We start from the raw sequence: 17,233 nt of genomic DNA, 5'->3' as shown, positions 1-17,233 counted from the left end.
GATTCAGGAGAGATCTTGGAGGATCTTACTATGTACAGGAGCATAGTAGGAAGTTTGATCTACATGACGATCACCAGACCAGATTTGAGCTATGCTGTTGGGTTGGTGAGTCAGTATGCAGGTTCCACGGAAACTGCATTTGGATGCAGTGAGACGCATACTGAGGTATGTGAAGTCTACTTTGCATTGTTGACTATTCTATGAGACTGGGACAGAGATATGTGTACATGGGTACACAGATGCTGATTGGGCTGGTAGTATCTCAGATAGAAGATCTACCAGTGGATTCATGTTTTCTTTGGGGAGTGCTGCTGTGACTTGGAGCAGCAAGAAGCAGCCTACGGTTGCTCTATCGAGTACAGAGGCCGAGTACAGAGGAGCTGCTATGGCAGCATGTGAGGTAGCTTGGTTGAGAAAGCTACTTGCAGATTTGGGTCTATCAGTGGATAGACAAGTTGTCATTTTCTGTGACAACATTAGCAGTATACAGTTGGCCAGGAACCCAGTCTTTCATGCTCGTACGAAGCACATAAAGGTCCACTACCACTTCGTGAGAGAGAAGGTCTTGGCAGGAGACCTTGACCTTGTTTATGTCAGCACAGAGGATCAGGTAGCTGACATCTTCACCAAAGCATTAGGTACAAAGAAGCTCCGCAGATTCAGGGCTTCGCTTGGTGTACATGAGATGGAGTTGAGCTCGAGGGGGAGTGTTGAGATATCGAGCTCGTCTAGTGAGGCGGTGGCCACTGATGACCCGCTTGGGGGATAGGCCCCACACTTACACCACTGGCATGGTTGGTGAGATCATGGGAGATATGCGGTCAGTGGGATGACAGGCTGTGTGACAGCCATTCTAGAGACTGGCATAGTTATAGCGCCAGCTCATTTAGTCGGGTTCACACTATAGAGAACCCGTGTATGTATTGGTTGAGTACCTTTCATATTATGTGTACTCTTATTCTTATATATGGTGTGTTGAGTGTTGAGTAGAGAAGAAGAAGATTTTCAGCCTCTCACCTCGTGTGTTCTCTATTAGGGTTTTGTGAGTGTGTGTGTGTGCTTGCAAGAGCTCAAGCTCTCTTCCCCCTTGCATCTTTTCAAGGTCTACCTTGACAACTTTGACGTTGCATGCAGCCTAAAAATTGAAAGACTTTCTATCTCCTTACATTTGATGTTATGCCTAGCTATTTGTTTTGATTTGTTGACCTTAGTTGACATAAATATTAGATTAGTTTTCCTTTGCCAACCTTAGATGACATTTGTTTGATTAATTTACCTTAGCTATCCTAGCTATAAGTAATGGAAATTTGAGGGCAAGAGATGTAATTTGTTTGACTTGTTTACCTTAGCTATAAGTAATCAAAATTTGAGGGCAAGAGATGTAATTGTATGGTTACCAAAAATGATCAGAGGTGGAAGATCATGATTTATAGTAATTTCTGTGCATATTGCTTACAGACGTTATTAATGGATTGCTTGGCCTATTGCATTGAATTGCAATAGGCTATGCATAACCTATGTTGTAGGAGGGCAAAGAGACCATATGGCCTTAATTTAATTGGAATTTGCAGCTCATGGTATCAATTAATTCTTGATGTAATGGATCCTCAAAATGGTAGTAAAGTAAATCCCACATATGCAAAGCCCCCTCATGATATCATTTCCCACATTGAGGTAGCGTGATCAACCTCCTAATCCCTCACAGAGTAGGCAAAGCTTCATGAATTTCATGCATTAATCTCCTACTTGCCACAACTCATGAGCCTCCAAGCACCAATGTCTAAGTCATTACTCATGCGGAGTTGCTTCTTGAAACAAGATCCAATCTTGCAACACTTTGATGTAGCTTTGATGAGTTGGATGCATCATTATGTGGAGGGACTAAGCACACATTATGGAGCTGCTAATCAAGTTGATGATTTCGAGTAGAGGTAAGTAATAATAATGTGGATTTTAGAAGATGGATTGCTCGAGTCAATAACATCAGTAGAGTTGCAAGATCACTTAGTATCATGAGCCCTTGTAGTACAACTCCTAGATTAAGTATTAATTACCCTAGTAATGCACTAGTCAAGGGTTAATCAAGGCAAGAGATGGTGGATGTGCATAGGGGAATAATGGGGATTAATCATGGTAGTACTAAAACAAAAGTGCGAGAAGAGAATTTATACAGGGAGCTCCACCACCTCTAGATGTGGATATGATACTAGTCTCTAGAGCAGCCACTTTCCAATAGTTCAAAAAGTGTCGTCTGCGTCAATCATCGTGGCATTAATTTATCTGCTCATTTCTCTCATCACCAAAATTGTCGTGCATTTACTGCTGCTAGTAAACACAAATGGATTAATTTCTTAAATCCCGCCGAAAACTTCAAGACTCAGGCGCATAAGTTTTGTTGTCTTTGCCAACCCGAGGAACGGGAGGAGGTTACAGGGCATACAGATGGCTTCTCCAGCAAGCCTTTCTCGCGAACCCGATGCGTTTCCCAAGCTAAACCTCACACCCAGGACCTTCGCACACCATCTTCACTTCTCCTCGCCGGACCTTTACGATCCCAACCCGGACTGGTCTTTGCAAGACCTCAAAGACGAGCTGGATGCCATCGCTTCAAAACTTAGCAGAACGCCTACGCTGCCAAAGGAGCACTCGCCTTCTCCCCATGCTACTTCTTGCAGGTAAGTGCACAGTCCTCTGCCTTTCATTGTGTCCTTCGAATCAATAGCTAGGATTAGGGCTTCTATGTATCAATAGCCGTTCTCGATAACGAGTTAGGGTTTCAGAAGCTCTAAGGAAAACTACGGTCTACCTAGGGTTATGTTCTGGCTGATGAAGAGTTCAGAAGCATTGCTTGCCTGGTTAATGCAACAAGAGTTTCAGTTCGGGTTTTGTCCAGTAGTTAGGGTTTCAGAAACATTCATGGTGCTTGAAGGTCAGCGTACTATTCGTTTGAGTTGCATTACCTTGTGGAGGTTTGCATTGTGAGGGCAAAAGGATGGAAGGACCAGAAATACGAGAGATCAGAGTAAAACCACAGAGCATGAAATATGTGAGTGAATATATATAAAAAGGTGAGTGCAGATATGTACAAGAGCCCTCATATGAGAGGTGCCTCTGAGCAAAAAGAAGACCAGTGCAGAAGCAGAGAAGAACGTCGGAGCTAAAGCACGGTCGATGACGAAGGCTCGCGTCGATGTGAGGCAAAGCACTCCGAGGTGATAGTTGCAGCGGAAAAAGGTAACGTCGATGACGATGATGGTGGTGCAGTCTCTGATGACATGGGTGTTGCGTACTTGAACCAGAGAGGGCTGCCGTCCCGAGTGGTGCAAGCTCTGGTGACACGGGTGCTGCGTCCCGAAGTAGCAAAGAGGGCTGCTGTCCCGATGTAGTAGAGAGGGCTGCTGTCCCGATGTAGGGCTGATGTGAGGCTGAAGATAAACGCTGATGTCAGCCCAGATGTAAGCGTTGAAGACAGGCTGATGTCAGCCCAGATGTAAACGTTGAGGTAAGCCTGAGGACAGCCTGATGTAAACGATGTAAGGCTCAGATGATAAGCGCTGATGTACACCTGATGTAAACGCAGATGTAAGCCTGAGGACAGGCTGAACGCTAAGAGGGCTGCAGCAAAACACAGGTGTCTGCTGAAGCAAAACGCTGGTGTAAGCTGATGTATAAACGCTGATATGTGCTCTGAAGTAGGCGCTAGCATATGCTGAGGTGAAACGCAGATGTGAGCTGATATAGGCCTGATGCAAGCGCCAAAATACAGCCTGATGTTGGCTGATGTGAGCCCTCCAGATGGCGGCTTGGACCAGCAGAGGAAAACGTAGAGTGAACCCCTAGTGAAGGCGGCCACATGGTACCTGATATGGCGATGAAGTGGTACACCTTGATGAGGTATGAGGCAATGCTATTTATAGCAGAGAGGGGTGCTGGTCAGTCACCATAAAGGTGTAGGCCAGTAGCCAAGACAAAAACCTCAAAAATATAAAATATAAAATATAAAATAATCCAAAAAATCCCTTTTTAGGGCTGGAAAAGTGTTGTTTCTTCACACCCTCTCTCAGGCCAAAAAGGGGACCATGAGAGAAGATGAAGTATGCCAAGGTCCCACACAAACACAATGGCAGAAGGAATGTATCCCCCTCTGGCTTTGGAAACAAGATCTGATAAAATCGGAGAGGGCGATCGTGATGACAAAGGTGGTGTGGATGAGGTGATGTGCATGGGTTGATTGTCTCCCAAAGTATGATCTTGAACAGGATCCTCCACTGAGTAAGAAATCCCAGTCCCTATGTGGTCCAGATCAGAGTTTGGAGAAGTATATTCTGGTGAGAAGAATCAGTCCTCCGGGAGTGTGGGTAGACGATCCATGCTGTGTGCTCTCGAGGTCTTCAATTCCTTTGCTCACGATTGCTCTAATACCATGTGAGGGCAAAAGAGACCAAAGGACCAAATATATGAACGATCAGAGTAAAACACACAGCATGCAATGGTGATGTGAATATAAAAGATGAAGTCCAGTACAGGAGCTCTATATGAGACTCCAAATAAGCAGAGAGAGCTGCTATCCCATAAAACGAAATTAACAGAGCTGGAGTGACCCTGATGAAAGCGCTGATATAAGCTTGATGTAAACGTTGAAGACAATCTGATGTAGACGATGAAGTCAGCTTGATGTAGGCGATGTAAATGTTGCTGTGAGCTTGATGTAGGCGATGAAGTCCAGCAGCAGTAGGCGAACCTGAGGTGGGCTGCGAACGCCGAAAACACTGATGTGAGGTTGATCTAGGCGGCCAGTTCAGCAGTAGTTGACGCAGCAGATGAACTTATAGTAAGGCAGTGTATTCTGACCAGCAGGAGGTGGTGCTGCACACAGTGAGGCGCAGTCCACGAATAGTCCAACAGGTGATGAAAACGCAGAAGAGAAACGCAGCCTGGTTACAGGGCGCCAAAGTCCACGTGGAAGATGTGCTGAGTTAGGCGACCAGTCCACAGGCGATGAAACGCTGATGTGAGGCGACTAGGGCACAAGCGATGAAACGCTGATGTGAGGCGACCAGGGCACAAGCGATGAAACGCTGATATGACGAAAAACGCAGATGTGCCCAGTCCACGTAGGTTGGTGGTAGTGAACACGAGAAGGGCCTCATATTTATATGAGATTTTTAGTGGCGAGCATAGAAGTCGGCCCTTTTTAGGCTGAATAAATGCCTGTTTTGGGTATATTGTCACACACCCCCTCTCAAACCAAAAAGGGATCATGAGAGAAGATGAGGGGAAAGAGTTGGTTGTCAAAGATGAGGATTTCTGTGATTTGACTAGGGTATAGGCATCTAGGATTGAGAAATACTGGAAGAATGTCACAATGCAAGAGGTTTTCACATGCATGAATGCCCATTTTGGGTTTTCATTCATACATGTGCCCCAAACACACAAAACGTAATGCTATGCATGGGGAATGCAGGATGGAAAAAAATGCAATGCAGTGGGTTTTCACAGGAGCCGTGCCCTCATGTGGTTTTCATGGACTCGTGTGCCTGATACAAAAATGGTAAAAAAATGAAGGGAGAGGCTGATCCCCCTCTCAATGAGTGGAGGGTGATGGTGGTGGACCGATGCCAATCTGATTGCGAAGACGCTCGAGAATGGGGCGGTTGACGAACTTCGTAAGGATGTCTGCTTGGTTGTCTGCCGTAGAAATGTACTGGAGCTGGATGGTACCAAGCTCAACTTGTTCCCCGTTAAAGTGACAATGGACACCCACATGCTTAGTACGGTTATAAAAAATAGGGTTGCCAGCAAGGGCAATCGCACTCTGACTGTCGACGAAGATGGTAGAGGCGGTGTCGAGGGAGACGCGCATGTCGGAAAGAAGTTGACGAAGATACATAACCTCAGTGGTGGCATCATAGAGGGCCTGATATTCGGCCTCTGCTGAAGAACCTGCAACAGTGTCTTGCTTTTTGCTAGACCAAGAGAAAGGGGCAGATCCGAGGGAGAACAAATAACCACCATGAGAACGTCGGGAATGGAGGTCATCGGGCTGCGTCCGGAAGTAGCAGAGGGTTGCGTTCCCGATGTAGCCGATAGGGCTGCTGTCCCGATGTAGCAGAGAGGGCTGCTGTCCGGATGTAGGGCTGATGTGAGGCTGAAGATAAATGCTGATGTCAGCCCAGATGTAAGCGCTAAAGACAGGCTGATGTCAGCCCAGATGTAAACGCTGAGGTAAGCCTGATGTAAATGCAGATGTAAGCTTGAGGACAGGCTGATGTAAACGATGTAAGGCTCAGATGATAAGCGCTGATGTACACCTGATGTAACACAGATGTAAGGCTGAGGACAGGCTGATGTAAAACGCTAAGAGGGCTGCAGCAAAACGCAGGTGTCTGCTGAAGCAAAACGCTGGTGTAAGCTGATGTATAAACGCTGATATGTGCTCTGAAGTAGGCGCTGGCATATGCTGAGGTGAAATGTAGATGTGAGCTGATGTAGGCTTGATGCAAGCGCCAGAATACAGCCTGATGTTGGCTGATGTGAGCCCTCCAGATGGCGGCCTGGACCAGCAGAGGAAAACGCAGAGTGAACCCCTAGTGAAGGCGGCCAGATGGTATCTGATATGGCGATGAAGTAGTACACCTTGATGAGGTATGAGGCAATGCTATTTATAGCGGAGAGGGGTGCTGGTCGGTCACCATAAAGGTGTAGGTGTCACGACCCTGTGTTTTTCTCTGGACAAGATGCAGGTGTGCACGGGGACATGGTGGACAGTGTGAATGGCATCAAGTTGGAGTCAAAAAGTAAACCCATGTGTATACAACCCCAAGTGTGAAGGGGGGCAAAGAGACTTTAAATTGAAAAGGTTTTATAACCTTTGGTGACCAAAAATTAAAGTTTCAAAAGTTTTAAAACTTGGGAGGCCCCTAAGCAATTTTTAGAGACTACTCCACTTTTGGAGGCCTATCTCTCTCTTTTCTCCCTCTCCCTAGCTTTTTGGAAAAAGGGTGCAACTTCTCATTCGTGGAAGAGAGGAGCAGTGGACTGCTTATGCTGGCTGCGCACAGGAGAACTCATGCAGATCTGTACGGCTGCTCTGCAGGTACAGCGTACGGATGCTGAAGGTACTGGCGGCGGCTGCTGCAGGCGGCTGCAGTTTGCTGGTACAGGCAGCGCAGGCAGGTATGACAGTAGGTACAATACTGTACGACTGCTGGTATAGTGTATGAACAGGGCTGGACTGCAGGTTGTGCTGGACGGAGAGCAGGTTTTCTTGTGCTTCTGTCTCTCTCTCATGGAAGCAAACGATGGGCTGCAGGCAGCTATAGGAAGCGCACAATTGCAGAGGCGTTGGACTGAACAGGGCATGGGAGGCTCTCTTGGAAAGAGGGGACTGCAGGAGAAACAGAGGCGTACACGTGGGGACGGCCAGTACTGCTTTCTCTCTCTCTCTCTCTTTCTTTCTCTCTGCTGAAAAGTGGATAGGCCTGCAGGAAGGTCTGGGCGGGCAGATGCAGCACAGACACGTGCTTTATTGGCTTGGAAGAGAGGCTGGTGGGCTGGCTGCAAGAAGCGCCCAGCCAACAGATTCTCACGCTCTCTTTCTCTTGGAAGGAGGCGGGCAGAAGGAGGCGCATAGCCGGGACTGTTTTGGGACAGTTTATGGGCTGTTTTTGTTTGGCTGCAAATTCAGCTATGTGCTTGGGTTTTTGGCTGCAAGTACAGGTCACTTGGTTATGTTTCTTGGCATGGGAGTGATGCAAGCTCGCATGGCTGCATGCTCATGGAGCAGATTGTTTTCTTCTTGCTAGAAAGGAACCAAAGGGACCTACAGTTATGGGCATCTCTATGTTGCCAGAAGTTTCAAAGGGAAACAGGCCTAAGGGTTTCATGTGGAAACAGGTCGTAGGTTTCTCGAGGAAACATGTATTTGGGTTTCTCCAAGAGATAGGTCACATGCAGGCAAAGGGTACAAGAATGGACACATGTTTGGTACAGCCTTGCTACTGATTGGACAGGGGACAAGGAATCCATGACAGAGATGGATATACCCTTGGAAGGTAGAGAGGGTTGGTACAGGTGTGTCGACTGTATGGTATGCTGTGCTGTGATACTCTTTTGAGAGACAGTTTGGGAGTCTGTGTTGTGATGCAGAAGCACTGGATGTGTCAGGGTGTGATGCTGTTCATAGTGTGAGAGGCTATGGATGGTTGTGGCAGTCCTGATCATGGGAGAAAGCTTCTGTATGATTTTATTGCATGACCTTTTTATGGAGTTAGGGTTTGGATTTCAGTTCTGACAATTCAATCTACTGGCTAGTTAACAGTACATTGCTTGCTTGTATGCACGAGGAGTTAAAATGGTCGGGGTTTAGGTCCTGCTTAATGTAAATGTAATTCATGTGCTTCCCTGTATATTAGTCACTTCATCTTGCATGGATATATGCCTTTTGATCTGCATGTGTGCTCGGGGTATAGTTTTTATTTGGCAACACTTGCTTTGCCTTGGCTATTCATGCATACCTGTCGTGCAGAGACCCTATTCATTGTGCACAATCAGGCAACGTACAGTTCAGTTGCTCTGATATAATTATTCACATAAGACTCTTTTTATGCATTAAGCTCTATGAGGGATTCGAGCATTCACATTTGCCCTTTCAAAGGTTATATTGTGTGGTTCTAAGTGACATTGGATGTTTTACGTTTTTGTGATTCCTCACATGGCAAGTTAGTGGCTTTAAAATGCTCTACAGACATGAACAACTGAAACTAAGGAGTTTTTGAAATTTGTACATACAGCTTCTCTTGGAGAGAGCTCTCAGTGGCTGCAGATTTTGGAAGAGCAAGGAGGCTGTTCAGGATTTCCGCTTTTGATGAAGATTCAGACAGCGAGGAAGATGATATGCAATGTCGGTCGGAGGTGCAGCAAAGGGAGAATTTTGCTGATACTAATGCCATTGATCAAAACAAAGTGGTGGACAATAAGCACGGGTAATTCTTAATTTCGTTTGTGTTGCCATATTGAAAATCTTCCTTCAGCAAGCGTGGTATATTTAGTATCATACATTGGTACCTACTTCAGAGGTTTTGATTGTTAATGAAAAATGTCTACTGTCCATTCATCGAGACGTTCCGAGTAATTTAGATTATCAACCAGGCTCATGGACATTTGTGAAATACATTGGTACCTACTTCAGAGGTTTTGATTGTTAATGAAAAATGTCTACTGTCCATTCATCGAGACGTTCCGAGTAATTTAGATTATCAACCAGGCTCATGGACATTTGTGAAATACAGTGAGTTTCTTTGAAATGACACATGATTGAAGACAAAAAAAAGACGTCAAAGTTTCTCTTAGCAGTGTCAGAAAGTCTTGTGTCATTTACTACCTTTCTTTGAGATAACTTCCTCAAGCTCACTGAGGATGGATTCATCCGGCAGCCAGGCTACCCGAGTGTTCACGTGTCCCATGCCATGTGGATTGCGATTGGCCAGATACGGGACGGGTTTCGTCCCACCGCCTGAGAGTGGAGATAGGTAGAGCTAAGGCACACTTTAGGGCCGGGGAGCTCATACGGAGACCTAGGGAGGAGAGGATCTGCCTATTATGCCACACAGAGATTGAGACAGAGGAGCATTACATATGTCGTTGCCGCGGGAGGTTTCATTGTCTATTCCATGAGGGATTTGGCCCATTCTCCAGGATCATTGACTTCGTGGACTGGCATTGCTTAGGGCTCTTCCTTCTCGAGCTCCACAGACATAGGGACACTTTCTTGAGAGAGCCACCTTGACCCCTCCCTCGCCAGCCATCACTAGTTTCTTTCGGATTCGGATCTAGGAGGAGGACACCCATATAGTGGATCCCATGGACCCACCTCGGGCTGCTTCAGACCCACCTGGCTTGAGAGGAGCTACCTCGGACCGGGCCTCTGTATTCCAGCGTGCCCAATACCCCCGGCTATGTGATGCGGTTGGGATTTCTATCCGGAGAGGGACTTGGTGCCCGAGGGGTATGCTTGACCACCCCGAATATATTGCATCTATATGGGGAGGAAGTGCTTGGAGAGGCAAGGCATGGACCGGACGTCTGCTTCTTTGCTTGGCAGTTTAATAAAATCAAAGCTTCCTGTTGCTGTTGAGGCTCAAGTAGAGGTGTTTATTGTGAATTCACAGATTTCACCTCTACTTAGGCTCAAGAGTACTCCACTGGAGACCATCCAAAGATGGTTCTCATTTTGCAATTTTCTTGAATTCAGTACTGTTATTTTACCATATGAATTTGGGTATGTAGTTGGTTTGAATGTTTGATACACTTCACAATATATTTTTTAAAATTCTAACTTTAGTTTCTTGTTTTAGCCAACATTGGAGTCTAGTGTGCTTAGAACTAGACAAGAAAACAATATAGACCATGAACTCCATACCAGGCACACATCTTGAACTTAAATTGTAAGTGGTGTCAAGTTGTATTTAGTCATTTTCAGATTTGTGGATGCTTCTGTTGTTCATAATTGCCAAGGTTAAGTAATCTAAGTTGTGCATTTGTTTTTCCGATTGTGGTTGGCCTCCCGTGGGGAGCGGTTGCATTGGTATCAGAGTCCGGTTGTCTCTCTTTCTCAAGAGAGGACATGGTGTTTTGAAATCGGAAGCAATCACATGGACACTTGACTCAATGGATAGCCAAGGCAATCCTTTAGAAGTGCCAAATTCAAGGGGTTAATCAAGTGCCTCTCGAGATTCTGATGCATTGTAGGGAAGGCACAAGCTCCTTGAGGGGGTTTATGACAGTGCTTTGATGGGACCACCATCCCGTGGAAAAGAGCCTATGCATGAGGATGAGCTTGATGCATTGAGCTCGACACATGAAGAAGCGTTTGCAAGCAAAGGAGCAAGTGCTGAAATTTTTGCATGGAGATCCTCATGTACAAACCGTCATCGAAGCAAAGAAAGCTGATGCTATGGTGGATATGACCTTTGAGTCTATGGCTCGTGAAGTGAGCAAGAAGCCAAGGGAATTAGCACTCTTCTATCTCATCCGAAAGGGTGATCTCAAAGAGGGAGAGGATGGGGAGTTAATGTTCAAGAATCCACCTCGTTTGAAGCTGGTGACTGAGCATCTCAACGGTTGAGATCTTATGTGCACAAGGAAGAGGTGTCGATCACTTCTTGCCATGCATCTACTCCACATGGGACAACAGGAAGCATCATAGTCACAAGGGACGGGGGACGGCCATATGTAGGGAATGGGGACGGGGGTAGGAACGGCACTTAAAAATTACTTTGTCAGTACCACCCACTCGCCTATACGGGCAAAGCTTGCATGTCCATGGCTGTGCACCACCTCCATGAGGGGATGGGGTGTGATAGACCTCATCCCACCATGTCCATCCCGTCGTCCTTCTACGGGTAGTTGGAACTTGAAGAGCCACCACCACGAAAAGGATGCCATGGATGATGGATGCCTCCTTGTCACTTGATATCTTGAGAGAGAGAGAGAGAGTGAGTGAGGCTTGAGCCTTGAAAGTTGAGGGAGAACTTGAGAAGTTGAGTGTGAGGGTGGGTGGGGGTGGGGGTGGGTGGTTGCTTGTGTGAGAGCTTGAAACTTGAGACCTTGGCCCTTGAGGCTTGCCGCTTGAGGGAGAGTGTGTGTGTGTGTGTGAAGCTAAAGCTTGAAGTGTGAGAGGGAGTGTGTGTGTGTGTGTGTGTGTGTGCTCTTCTAAGGAGGGAGGCAAGAGAGAGGCCAAGGCTGAAAGCCTCAAAGGCTCAAGGGCTATGGGCCAAGGCTAAAGGCCCATGAAAAGCCCCTCCCAAACGGCCAAAAAAAGGTAAAAAATGTGACCATTGCCCAAACAGTAACCTGCGGAATTCCCATGCATCCGTTCCCCACAACCGTCCCCTCCTGGATCCGTCCCCGGAACGCCATCCCTTGTGAGGGACGCCTAGCTGGGGACGCCCGTCCGTCCCCGTCCCATAGTGTTCCCGGGATCCCCCGTTCCAAGGGTCCGTCCCCTCCGTCCCTTGTGACTATGGGAAACATATATGTGTATGTTGGAGCCAGTGGAAGGCATGATGGCATAGTGGATTCAGAGCATGTATTTCATGGTGAGAGTGGTCGGCATGCAAGCCGAAAAACTTTGCCCATTGAGTTGTCTCGTGGTGAGACATTGCATCATTCAGGGAGGTCACATGCATTTGGGCCATAGATTGATAGAGCATATGCCACCATGCCTTGTGAAACACCTTTGGTTGCTCATGAAGCCTATGTAGAAAAAGAGGGAAGAACATGAGTCATTGATGCCTTTCATGGGGAATATGATGCATCTAAAGTGCTAGCATTTGTGGTACATTTTGACATTGCTTTTAGTGATGAGGACTTCACTTAGAAGTCTAAAGTCCGCCATGCAAGCATGTTCTTGAAGGGGACAGCTGCACATTGGTGGATCTTTGAAAATACCACCAAAGATCCCATTTGCACTTGGAAAGAGTTCAAGGACAGGTTTTATGCCCAGTTTTTGCCTCCAAATGCGGAGCGAACTCTTACGCAAAAGTGGGATAGACTTGAGCAGAAAGACAATGAGAGTGTGCAACAATATGTGAAGAAGTTCTGGAAGGTCATGCTTGAGGTTACTTCCTTTATGCATCTCTCCGAAGGTGAGAAGAAAAGGAAGTTTCGCTCCTCACCCTCTTAGGGTCTTGGGCTGACTGCCGAATATGCTGAATACTGTATTCTGGATGCTGAACTCCTCACCCTCTTAGGGTCTTGGGGTGAAGACCACCAAGCGATGATGAGATGAGGGAGATATCCGACTGAATTAGGTGCTTTGCCTTTTATATGCAGATCTGATGCTGGTGACTGGTTGGGCTGCTAACTGCTGTCGGCCAGATCATCACGACCAATAAATGCTTAGAAAATGCCTATAAATGTTGTCGGCTGATCATAACAGCCCCGACCTGATGAGATGTATGCACTAAATGCTCCTATATGCCTGGTAACTGCTGTTGGTGCTGTACAAGCCCCAAACACTGATGCTTATGCTTTGGATTAATGCTTGAATGTCGTGCTGAATGCTTATGGATGCTATGATATGCCATGTCACTGGTACACCTGATGGGTGTGCACGTGACAATGGGCCAAAGAAGAACAAGTTTGGCTTGACTCCCGAGCAAAGGGAGCAATATGCAAAAGAGGGGAAATGCTTTTCTTGTGGTAGTAAAGAGTACATGTTTAGGCAACCTGTAAGCAAAAGCAAGAGGATAAGCAATCTAAGGTCAATGTGCATGCCGTTCCCGATGTGCAAGGTAGCACTGAGCATGATGGCAAAGAGAGGGTGGTATGCAAAGCTTGGGGGCAAATCACCTTGTTTATGTTTGATGATTGTGCAACAGATAACTTCATCTCTACATAGACGGCAGTCGCCTTGGGCATAGAGATTGGGGACATGGGATCCCAAATTGAGGCAGAGGTTGCAAAGAGGTGCAGGTTACTCCTCGTATTGGGAAGTTGCACATACATATACAGGGTTATTGGGATCATGAGCACTTCTTGATTACTCCTCTTCATGGATGTGATGTATTGCTTGGTAAGCCTTGGCATCATAGGCTTGAGCCCTGCAAAGAGTTCAAAACGAACAAGATCACTTTTATGCATAAAGGCCGCATGAATGTCATTGATGCAAGCAAAGAAGGGGATTCCATCCGAGTTGTATCACACATCCAAATTAATAAGGCAATGAAAAAGAGTCTCTCCGTGTACTTGGTTTTGTTTGTGATAAGATTGAACAAAGTAAAGTGAATGTGGATGTATTGACTCAAGATAGGTTGAATTTTCTTAATGCATATAGAGACTGTTTTGCTGATGCATTGCTAGGAGAACTACCTCGAGAGGCCCTAGGATCATCGCATAGATCTTATGCCAGGTAGTTCCCCACCTAACAAACCTGCATACCGTGTGAGTGCCGCACAATAAGAGGAAATCATGAAACAGGTTAATGAGCTTTTGGAGAAGGGTTTGGTTCAGCGAAGCTCCTCACCTTTTTGCTCTCCCATGCTTCTTGTGCAAAAGAAAGATGGCTCATTCCGTATGTGCGTGGATTATCAAGCTCTAAACAAGCTCACTATCAAGAATCTGCTCTTGACTCCGCGCATAGATGATATCTTGGATAAACTTGATGGTTCGGCTTGTTTTAGCCGTATTGATTTAAAGAGTGGTTATCACCAGATTCGTGTGGTATGTCAATAAGACCGAATTTAGGACAGCTTTTGGATTGTATGAGTTTTTGGTGATACCTTTTGGCCTTACCAGACATCTTTGTATTCACCCAAAGGTACTGATAGCTGACAGTACATCTGCTTATGGGACTTCTATGATATTGTGTACTAGTCACATGAGATGGTAAAGTTGGGTATGATTCACAGTCGGCCGCACCATGAACTGTAACTGCAACTATGGATGGTTTTTGCCTTTGGAACTAAAGTATGACTGAGGAAGATTGGGACATTGATCTTTGTCATATGGTTCTGGTTGTTCTTGATTATAGGACTGGTTAATTGGATATTGAGATGATGCTATTTGTGGAGTTGGTCTCCTTTGGAATGGCATGGTTTGGTTGAGCTCAAAGTTTGCGGCAACCTGAGCTAACACTTCGAGACTCTATGAAGGGCATAAGTCTTGCGAGCAGTCCTAGAGTTGGTTTGGTTCATGGATATATGGATCGAACTCTATTTGTGCATGTATGCATACACTTTTTTGAGGTATTATTGTATTTTGGTGCCATTGGATCCTGGTACCATTGGGTAATACTCTGGATTGTGTCGTGTGATGCATGCATATTGGTATGATACATCAAGTACTTTATTATGTTCATGGATGCACCATTGGGTGTGACTCCTACGGGATAGCCATGAGACATATGTGGGAAGTACTTCGTGGATGTATAGTTTAGATGCATTAAGTGCTTTCATATGCTCATGTTGTACCATCAATCGTGGGTTCTGCGGGATGTCCCTGGGTGTAAGGCTTGCAAGCAGCCTTGAGACTGTTATTTTGAGTAGGTAGAGCATCTTGAGGAGCATATTGTTTGCGAATGCATATGTGTCATGCATATGTTTGTCATATGTAGAATGATGCATGATTTTGTTTTGGCTAACACAGGTTACGTGTTTTCACTTGGTTTTAGACTTTTTGCTGCAGGTTCGGAAGAAACAAGCAAGAGTTGTTTGTCACTTTGACGTGACAGTGTGGCCTTATTGTCCAGGATGATTGTTTCATCACCAAGATGCATTGGAGGGGCATTACTTTTGTCATATGGGGAATCTTTGCTCATACGATGCCTTACTGTGTTATTAAGTGCAATCGAGGACGCTTGCTATTTTTCAAGAGGGGGGTATGTTACGACCCTGTGTTTTTCTCTGGACAGAAAGCAGGTGGGCACGGGCACGGGATGGATAGTGTGAATGACATCAGTTTGGATTGAAAAGGAAACCCATGTGTGGCCAGCCCAAGTGTGAAGGGGACAAAAGGATTTTAAAGTTTATAAGGTTTTAGAACCCCAGATGATTTAAAATAATATTATTTGGAAGGATGTGCTTTTGCTATTGTTTCTAGCTTTTGCTTTTTGGAGAAAAGCTGGCTGTTTTAGAGGCGCCTCCTTATCGTTAAAAAGAGGGTGACAACTCGTGGAGGGCAGGACGGGGGGCTTGGCGTGAACTCTTGGTTTTTGGCCGTGGCTATGGCGGCGAATTGGGTATCCCTCTTGTCTCGGAGCAGCCAACAGAGGCGACCGTACAGCAGCGAACAGGCGCAGAACCTGTGAGCAGCCATGAGCGCACAGCACGCCCATACAGCCACCACACAACACTCAGCCACGCCATAGCTCGAAGCTTGAAGGTCTCTCTCTCTCTCTCTCTCTCTCTCTCTCTCAAGAGGAGATGAGCGAGGATTCCAGTGGCTCTCCAGGTTCAGGCTCAGCGTCGGCCTTGGCGGAGGTGAGGGAAGCGGCATCTTCTAACGGTGAGGTCCCATACCAAGCACGCCTGGCTTCTTGGCAGCCGGCTGTACTCCTGCAACACAGGTGGAGTGCAGCGTGTGCGATTGTTAGACTTGAGGAAGCAAGCCATGCCGTACTGGGCTACACGGTGTCTCTTGGTAGTCTCAATGGTGTTGGAAGGCTGCTAGATTCTTTTGAAGGAGGCTAGAGATTGGCTTTTTCTGTCTCTCTCTCTCTCTCTCTCTCTCATCATGGATTGCAGGCCCTGTTGAAGAGACTTAGATACAGAAGATCAAGCTACACATACACGGGATGATGTTCATGGAAGAGATGTGTTGTTCTTCTTCGTCTTGAACTTATGTGTATTCAGGGGTTGCTTGACACGTCTTCTATCTTTCTCTCTCTGGGATATGGAAAAAGCACAGGGTATTGCTATGGAAAACAACCTTGGTTGTTGGCACCGTGATTGGATGGTATATCTGTGGGTTTCTCATGGAAACAGGACATTGGTTTCGAGGAAACAGGACATTGGTTTATGGGATACATGTCTTTGGTTTATCGGATACAGGTCTTTGGTTTCATATACTGAGCCATGGAAAACTGAAAGATCAGCTAATGTCGATACCCGCCTCGGCCAGAACCGATCTGATGGTGGAGTGAATGTCAGGCCCTTGGGAGCATGACATGTCAGCGGAGAACCTCACGAATCCGTCTGTGTGGTGGAGGGTCGTGATGCTTTGGGTCGAGGATGTCTGGCTCGCAGAATGGATCGAGCTCTCTCACTAAGAACTCCTCTGGGGCGTGGAGCTGGAGCGTGGGTACGGGTGGTGGGCTCTGATGTGGTAGTAGAGGAACTGTTGTGGGCAGTAGATTCCGATGTGGATGTATGTACCACAAAGAAATCTGAGATGGCTCTTTGTGAGGTGTCCTGTCGGAGCCGGGGCTGTCTCTCAGCATGCTGCCTCAACACTACATCCTTGTGTTGTTTGAGCTCCATCAAGTACATGCCCAAGCACCTCTGATCCTCAAACTTTATCACCTAGGTGAGTGGTCTGAATCCCTCTCGGAAGAGCCAATGGAATCTCCCCCGTATCTCATAGTAAGCCGTGCAACTGAGCATATAATGGGCCTCATCCTCTACTGCTCCTGTGATGCGTACTGTGCATGTCCTCTCCTCATGTGGGATATCCGTAGTCTTTGCCAGTCTCATGCGGGATATCCTCATGAGAGAGAGAGAGAGAGAGAGAGAGA

General features: G+C 46.4%; 1 protein-coding gene across 10 annotated transcripts in view; it reads left to right on the top strand.

Annotated features, from left to right (window-relative positions):
• The first annotated feature begins 2,230 nt into the window (after positions 1 to 2,230).
• LOC147603872 (mRNA export factor GLE1-like) overlaps positions 2,231 to 17,233 on the top strand; it is a 97,858-nt gene continuing 82,855 nt past the window's right edge. For 4 of the 10 annotated variants that reach the window (XR_015265550.1, XR_015265549.1, XM_086796136.1 and 1 more), the window contains exons 1-2: positions 2,235 to 2,675; positions 8,793 to 8,984. Coding sequence is in view for 7 of the 10 variants with exons in the window: in XM_086796136.1 (XP_086652262.1) it covers positions 2,443 to 2,675; positions 8,793 to 8,984 (425 nt within the window). In the remaining 3 variants the exon portion in view is untranslated. Of the gene's footprint in view, positions 2,676 to 8,792; positions 8,985 to 17,233 lie in introns of all 10 variants that reach the window. The other 6 variants (XM_086796135.1, XM_086796137.1, XR_015265551.1 and 3 more) reach the window with 6 other exon arrangements.

This window comes from Cibotium barometz, chromosome 63, assembly GCF_041138505.1.
Source record: "Cibotium barometz isolate CiBa-2024 chromosome 63, ASM4113850v1, whole genome shotgun sequence".
In the NCBI taxonomy this organism is placed as follows: Eukaryota; Viridiplantae; Streptophyta; class Polypodiopsida; order Cyatheales; family Cibotiaceae; genus Cibotium; species Cibotium barometz.
Note: the sequence above shows the minus strand (reverse complement) of the source record. Positions and strands in the feature narration are given on the sequence as shown.